General features: G+C 47.6%; 1 protein-coding gene across 1 annotated transcript; it reads left to right on the top strand.

Moving 5' to 3' along the window:
- The first annotated feature begins 1628 nt into the window (after positions 1 to 1628).
- uqcrfs1 (ubiquinol-cytochrome c reductase, Rieske iron-sulfur polypeptide 1) lies at positions 1629 to 6676 on the top strand. Its single transcript, XM_069147220.1, has 2 exons — positions 1629 to 1905; positions 5875 to 6676. The coding sequence occupies exons 1-2, from the start codon at positions 1695 to 1697 to the stop codon at positions 6483 to 6485; spliced, it is 822 nt and encodes a 273-aa protein (XP_069003321.1). The 5' UTR covers positions 1629 to 1694; the 3' UTR covers positions 6486 to 6676.
- The last annotated feature ends 1778 nt before the right edge of the window (positions 6677 to 8454 follow it).

Raw genomic sequence — 8454 nt, forward strand, 5'->3', positions numbered from 1 at the left:
TTCAGAGCCTCAAGGAAAAAATATATAGTGCTGAACTGTGAGACACAATAAAGTACTCATTTGTTTCATGCATGCACCCATACATACCTGCCTTGTAGGGAGAACATAATTAGGATCCAGTTTGGACACAAATGCCCTGAATCCAACATCATCCACAATACTGAAGGGCTGTGTGTCCTTCACTATCATGGAGACGAGGGCTTCATCCAGCTCTTGTTTTCTGGTGGCTGGTTAAAAGAGAATAAATACAGAGTCTGTTACCTGTCTTTATTTGAACAATAAACAAAAGTGAACAGGGAAAAATTGTGATGGTGCATTTGTAATATTGTAATGACTTACCTTGGCTGGGTGAAGCTCCAGTTTCCTCCTTATTCTCATGCAAGGCACGGTAACGCCTCAGCATGGATGATGTGTTGTTATTGTACCCCAACTCCTTGGAGCACAATAAACACCTCACCTTTGAATAAAATAAGAAACTGTGAAAAATACAGTTCTTGATAAGCAAACCTAATGTGTCTGAAATAGAGTTAGATTTAGCTTACCTTATTAGGAGTTATCAAATCAAAGTGTTCCCACAGGGGAAATCATCCTCTTCCCAGCTGGCTCCATCTTATCACCTCCTTCTCTCCTCACTCTCCTAAATCTCCAAACTATCTCTCTCTCTCTAACTTCTCCAAACTATCTCTCTCTCTCTAAACTCTCCAAACTATATAAACGCTATCCAAACTATCCAAACTCTCAACTGACCGCAACTCTCCACCAACAACCCACATTTTGAATGGAGCCTGAGGGGTTTATATTGCCGTCAAACCTCCCGGCAACACCTGAACCACTTCCCGAAGCAGTCACGTGGTACAGCCGGGCAGCGAGGCTTCGGACGTCATCATTTTTGGCTCCTCCTCTAAATGAAGCAAGCCTCGACACACGCTTCGAGGAAACGCCCCCTCCGTTACTCGACACACGCTTCGAAGCGTCGGCACATCTCGTAACATCACTAGAGCTGACGTAGAGATGAATCAAAGAAATCATCTAACATCAACTCAGGGACTTATTTGATGTTAAAACCTCCATGTGGAGGGTTAATGACAGGGAATAGAAAAACTGAAGAGTTTAATATCAACCTGAAGGAAGTGTCTTAAAGACAGTTTAATACGACTATTAGAGACATGTTAATAAACCTGGACAGACGGACGTGATGGAAACATGATCAGGTGACACATGCTACCTGGTGGGACATTACATACCCGCGGTCAACCATGAGTCCTATGATATGTTCTTTACAATGAGGAGGACAATCGATGAACAGCGTGAAGGAGTTGAAATTTGGTTAAATGAAAGAAGTACATGGATGAAGGGAAATGCTTTAGGATGGAGAATAAAACTTCAGATGAATATATATAATTATACATAATTATATATCATCTAAATAAGTGTAATTCCCCAAATTAATACATTTTACTTCCCCTAATAAATGAATGTTAATTCCGAGGGGTCACCGGCTTGTTTCATAGACTCTGGATGCAAGTCCAGGTCCTGTTCTACACACTCCCGTACAGTAGGTGGCGGTATGCACCTGAACTACTGTAATGCAATCCGCCAGTAAACGTTAAGAAGAAGAAGAAGAAGAAGAAGAAGAAGAAGAAGAAGAAACCCACGACGGAGAGGCCCACAAGGTCGTGTAGCAGCGAAGAGCCATGATGTCCCTGGCCGCCCGTTCAGGGGCTTTCTCCCCGTACATGCAGGCCACAGCCTTTACGGTCTCCGGGCCGCTCAAAGCTCTGGTTCCCGGGGTGGTGGTGAAGGGGGAGAAGGTTTTGTTGAACCCGAAGAAGCCGTTCCTGTGCCGCGAGTCGCTGGCCGGTCAGAGCCCAAAGACGGGTCCCGCTGTAACGGTTAGCATCAACGGTGAGTCCCGTCCTCTGTTAGCATTAGCATCACTGAAGCCTACCGTGAACCACCGCGGGCTGGCAGCGAACACATCATCGGTGTCCGTCACATCTGTCACCCGGTAACCTCCCCGGTTACCGGGTGACAGCTGGCTAACGTCACCAGCTCGCTGTTCCAGGGAGTTAGCTCGTCTCCTGTTAGCCCGGGAGGTTAAACAGCGGCTCCACCTCCCGGTGGGTCTGTGTGGGTGTAACGGTGTTTCAATTAACGTCACAGTAACACATCAGTGTAGTGATGGTTGGTTGGTTGGTTGGTTGGTTGTCGACATCAGTGTAGTGATGGTTGGTTGGTTGGTTGGTTGGTTGGTTGTCGACATCAGTGTAGTGATGGTTGGTTGGTTGGTTGGTTGGTTGTCGACATCAGTGTTGTGATGGTTGGTTGGTTGTCGACATCAGTGTTGTGATGGTTGGTTGGTTGGTTGGTTGTCGACATCAGTGTTGTGATGGTTGGTTGGTTGGTTGGTTGTCGACATCAGTGTTGTGATGGTTGGTTGGTTGTCGACATCAGTGTTGTGATGGTTGGTTGGTTGGTTGGTTGTCGACATCAATGTTGTGATGGTTGGTTGGTTGGTTGGTTGTCGACATCAGTGTTGTGATGGTTGGTTGGTTGGTTGTCGACATCAGTATTGTGATGGTTGGTTGGTTGGTTGGTTGGTTGTCGACATCAGTGTTGTGATGTTTGGTTGGTTGTCGACATCAGTGTTGTGATGGTTGGTTGGTTGTCGACATCAGTGTTGTGATGGTTGGTTGGTTGGTTGGTTGTCGACATCAATGTTGTGATGGTTGGTTGGTTGGTTGGTTGTCGACATCAGTGTTGTGATGGTTGGTTGGTTGGTTGTCGACATTAGTGTTGTGATGGTTGGTTGGTTGTCGACATCAATGTTGTGATGGTTGGTTGGTTGGTTGGTTGTCGACATCAGTGTTGTGATGGTTGGTTGGTTGGTTGTCGACATCAGTGTTGTGATGGTTGGTTGGTTGGTTGTCGACATCAGTATTGTGATGGTTGGTTGGTTGTCGACATCAGTGTTGTGATGGTTGGTTGGTTGGTTGTCGACATTAGTGTTGTGATGGTTGGTTGGTTGTCGACATCAGTGTTGTGATGGTTGGTTGGTTGGTTGGTTGTCGACATCAATGTTGTGATGGTTGGTTGGTTGGTTGGTTGTCGACATCAGTGTTGTGATGGTTGGTTGGTTGGTTGTCGACATCAGTATTGTGATGGTTGGTTGGTTGTCGACATCAGTGTTGTGATGGTTGGTTGGTTGGTTGTCGACATTAGTGTTGTGATTGTTGGTTGGTTGTCGACATTAGTGTTGTGTTGGTTGGTTGTCGACATCAGTGTTGTGATGGTTGGTTGGTTGGTTGGTTGTCGACATCAGTGTTGTGATGGTTGGTTGTCGACATCAATGTTGTGATGGTTGGTTGGTTGGTTGGTTGTCGACATCAGTGTTGTGATGGTTGGTTGGTTGGTTGTCGACATCAGTGTTGTGATGGTTGGTTGGTTGGTTGTCGACATCAGTATTGTGATGGTTGGTTGGTTGTCGACATTAGTGTTGTGATGGTTGGTTGGTTGGTTGTCGACATTAGTGTTGTGTTGGTTGGTTGTCGACATCAATGTTGTGATGGTTGGTTGGTTGGTTGGTTGTCGACATCAGTGTTGTGATGGTTGGTTGGTTGGTTGTCGACATCAGTGTTGTGATGGTTGGTTGGTTGGTTGTCGACATCAGTATTGTGATGGTTGGTTGGTTGTCGACATCAGTGTTGTGATGGTTGGTTGGTTGGTTGTCGACATTAGTGTTGTGATGGTTGGTTGGTTGTCGACATCAGTGTTGTGATGGTTGGTTGGTTGGTTGGTTGTCGACATCAATGTTGTGATGGTTGGTTGGTTGGTTGGTTGTCGACATCAGTGTTGTGATGGTTGGTTGGTTGGTTGTCGACATCAGTATTGTGATGGTTGGTTGGTTGTCGACATCAGTGTTGTGATGGTTGGTTGGTTGGTTGTCGACATTAGTGTTGTGATTGTTGGTTGGTTGTCGACATTAGTGTTGTGTTGGTTGGTTGTCGACATCAGTGTTGTGATGGTTGGTTGGTTGGTTGGTTGTCGACATCAGTGTTGTGATGGTTGGTTGTTGTCGACATCAGTGTTGTGATGGTTGGTTGGTTGGTTGGTTGTCGACATCAGTGTTGTGATGGTTGGTTGTTGTCGACATCAGTGTTGTGATGGTTGGTTGGTTGGTTGGTTGTCGACATTAGTGTTGTGATGGTTGGTTGGTTGGTTGTCGACATTAGTGTTGTGATGGTTGGTTGGTTGGTTGGTTGTCGACATCAGTATTGTGATGGTTGGTTGGTTGTCGACATTAGTGTTGTGATGGTTGGTTGGTTGGTTGTCGACATTAGTGTTGTGATGGTTGGTTGGTTGGTTGTCGACATTAGTGTTGTGATTGTTGGTTGGTTGTCGACATCAGTGTTGTGATGGTTGGTTGGTTGGTTGTCGACATTAGTGTTGTGATTGTTGGTTGGTTGTCGACATCAGTGTTGTGATGGTTGGTTGGTTGGTTGATTGGTTGTCGACATCAGTGTTGTGATGGTTGGTTGGTTGGTTGTCGACATTAGTGTTGTGATGGTTGGTTGGTTGGTTGTCGACATTAGTGTTGTGATGGTTGGTTGGTTGGTTGTCGACATCAGTGTTGTGATGGTTGGTTGGTTGGTTGGTTGTCGACATCAGTGTTGTGATGGTTGGTTGTTGTCGACATCAGTGTTGTGATGGTTGGTTGGTTGGTTGGTTGTCGACATCAGTGTTGTGATGGTTGGTTGGTTGGTTGGTTATCGACATCAGTGTTGTGATGGTTGGTTGTTGTCGACATCAGTGTAGTGATGGTTGGTTGGTTGTCGACATCAGTGTAGTGATGGTTGGTTGGTTGGTTGGTTGTCGACATCAGTGTAGTGATGGTTGGTTGTTGTCGACATCAGTGTTGTGATGGTTGGTTGGTTGTCGACATCAGTGTTGTGATGGTTGGTTGTTGTCGACATCAGTGTTGTGATGGTTGGTTGTTGTCGACATCAGTGTAGTGATGGTTGGTTGGTTGTCGACATCAGTGTAGTGATGGTTGGTTGGTTGTCGACATCAGTGTAGTGATGGTTGGTTGGTTGGTTGTCGACATCAGTGTAGTGATGGTTGGTTGGTTGTCGACATCAGTGTAGTGATGGTTGGTTGGTTGTCGACATCAGTGTAGTGATGGTTGGTTGTTGTCGACATCAGTGTAGTGATGGTTGGTTGTTGTCGACATCAGTGTAGTGATGGTTGGTTGGTTGTCGACATCAGTGTAGTGATGGTTGGTGGTTGTCGACATCAGTGTAGTGATGGTTGGTTGGTTGGTTGTCGACATCAGTGTAGTGATGGTTGGTTGGTTGTCGACATCAGTGTAGTGATGGTTGGTTGGTTGTCGACATCAGTGTAGTGATGGTTGGTTGGTTGTCGACATCAGTGTAGTGATGGTTGGTTGGTTGTCGACATCAGTGTTGTGATGGTTGGTTGGTTGTCGACATCAGTGTAGTGATGGTTGGTTGGTTGTCGACATCAGTGTAGTGATGGTTGGTTGGTTGTCGACATCAGTGTAGTGATGGTTGGTTGGTTGTCGACATCAGTGTTGTGATGGTTGGTTGGTTGTCGACATCAGTGTTGTGATTGTTGGTTGTTGTCGAGATCAGTGTTGTGTTGGTTGGTTGGTTGGTTGTTCATTCAGTCGGGATGGGCATTTCAAGCAAAACTTTTTTTCGAAATTTGCCCAGAATATGGTTATCAATCGAATATTTGATTGGTAGATATTCGCATGTACGAATAGATTTTGTAGATTACAATGACTGTTCAAAATGCGTGTTCCATCGGCAGTGTTTAGCGTAGCTGACGTGTGTTTGTCCGTTTGTCTTGCAGGCTGTGCCGGAGTCCGATTGGCCCACACAGATATCAGGGTCCCAGACTTCTCTGACTACAGGCGTCCCGAGGTTCTGGCCCCCAACAAGTCATCCCAGGAGAGCAGTGAGTCCAGAAGAACCTTCTCCTACCTGGTCACCGGTGCCACGGCCGTGGTGGGCGTCTATGCCGCCAAGACGGTGGTCACTCAGTTTGTGTCGTCTATGAGCGCCTCGGCCGACGTCTTGGCTATGTCCAAGATCGAAATCAAGCTGGGCGACATCCCCGAAGGGAAGAACATGACCTTCAAGTGGCGAGGCAAGCCCCTGTTCGTACGTCACCGCACCGAGAGCGAGATCGCCAAAGAGACCGCCGTCAACATCGCAGAGTTGCGGGACCCTGAGCACGACAAGGACCGGGTCATCAATCCCAGCTGGGTCATCGTCCTCGGGGTGTGCACACACCTGGGCTGTGTGCCCATTGCCAACGCCGGCGAATTCGGAGGCTACTATTGCCCCTGCCACGGCTCGCACTACGACGCCTCGGGTCGCATCAGGAAAGGCCCCGCCCCCCTTAACCTGGAGGTCCCCTACTACGAGTTCCGAGACGACGACACGGTGGTGGTGGGATAGAAGGAGCTTCCTGTTTGTGTTGTCATGACAACAAGATGCTGTCTCTGTGTTCCTTTTACATTGATGAGTGCAGATGATGTAATCCGGGAAGACATGGTGGACATGAAAACACACCTGCCATCTTTAACTTATACAGTCCATGTTGTATTCACCTCTAATCAATAAATCAATAAACACTTTATTTTATCTGACGTCTGTGTGTCGTCTTCCTTTTGTTTAAAACCCTGCATCACTACTTCCTGTTTCCTAACATGCCCTCTGGTACCTCGGTATGTTGCAGCATGGGTGGCCCCGTTTTCGTGGTCACGTCACAGCTGGAAGTTTGTGTTCATGGTAAAACAATTTAATACCTGCTACAGGTGAGTGAAAAAGGGTTTAAAGGCACAGTTACCTGTTATAGGTGGAGATCATCAGCAGGTTACCTGCTACAGGTGGAGGTCATCATCAGGTTACAAGTGGAGGTCATCATCAGGTTACCTGTTATAGGTGGAGGTCATCATCAGGTTACCTGTTAGAGGTGGAGGTCATCATCAGGTTACCTGCTACAGGTGGAGGTCATCATCAGGTTACCTGTTAGAGGTGGAGGTCATCATCAGGTTACAGGTGGGGGTCATCATCAGGTCAGCTGGTACAGGTGGAAGTCATCATCAGGTTATCTGTTACGGGTGGAGGTCATCATCAGGTTACAGGCGGAGGTCATCATCAGGTTACCTGTTAGAGGTGGAGGTCATCATCAGGTTACCTGCTGCAGGTGGAGGTCATCATCAGGTTACAGGTGGGGGTCATCATCAGGTCAGCTGGTACAGGTGGAGGTCATCATCAGGTTACCTGCTACAGGTGGAGGTCATCATCAGGTTACCTGGTACAGGTGGAGGTCATCATCAGGTTACCTGTTATAGGTGGAGGTCATCATCAGGTTACCTGCTACAGGTGGAGGTCATCATCAGGTTACCTGTTAGAGGTGGAGGTCATCATCAGGTTACAGGTGGGGGTCATCATCAGGTCAGCTGGTACAGGTGGAAGTCATCATCAGGTTATCTGTTACGGGTGGAGGTCATCATCAAGTTACCTGTTATAGGTGGCGATCATCATCAGGTTACCTGCTACAGGTGGAGGTCATCATCAGGTTACCTGCTACAGGTGGAGGTCATCATCAGGTTAGACGTGGAGGTCATCATCAGATTACCTGTTACAGGTGGAGGTCATCATCAGGTTAGACGTGGAGGTCATCATCAGGTTACCTGCTACAGGTGGAGGTCATCATCAGGTTACAGGCGGAGGTCATCATCAGGTTACCTGTTAGAGGTGGAGGTCATCATCAGGTTACCTGCTGCAGGTGGAGGTCATCATCAGGTTACAGGTGGGGGTCATCATCAGGTCAGCTGGTACAGGTGGAGGTCATCATCAGGTTACCTGCTACAGGTGGAGGTCATCATCAGGTTACCTGGTACAGGTGGAGGTCATCATCGGGTTACCTGCTACAGGTGGAGGTCATCAGCAGGTTAGATGTGGAGGTCATCATCAGGTTACCTGCTACAGGTGGAGGTCATCATCAGGTTAGACGTGGAGGTCATCATCAGATTACCTGTTACAGGTGGAGGTCATCATCAGGTTACCTGTTATAGGTGGAGGTCATCATCAGGTTACCTGCTACAGGTGGAGGTCATCAGCAGGTTACAGGTGGAGGTCATCATCAGGTTACCTGTTAGAGGTGGAGGTCATCATCAGGTTAGACGTGGAGGTCATCATCAGGTTACCTGCTGCAGGTGGAGGTCATCATCAGGTTACAGGTGGGGGTCATCATCAGGTCAGCTGGTACAGGTGGAGGTCATCATCAGGTTACCTGTTACAGGTGGCGATCATCATCAGGTTACCTGCTACAGGTGGAGGTCATCATCAGGTTACCTGGTACAGGTGGAGGTCATCATCGGGTTACCTGCTACAGGTGGAGGTCATCAGCAGGTTAGAT

This window comes from Embiotoca jacksoni, unplaced genomic scaffold (assembly GCF_022577435.1).
Source record: "Embiotoca jacksoni isolate LCO1_2020_lvr unplaced genomic scaffold, fEmbJac1.0.p SCAF_136, whole genome shotgun sequence".
Classification (NCBI taxonomy): Eukaryota; Metazoa; Chordata; class Actinopteri; family Embiotocidae; genus Embiotoca; species Embiotoca jacksoni.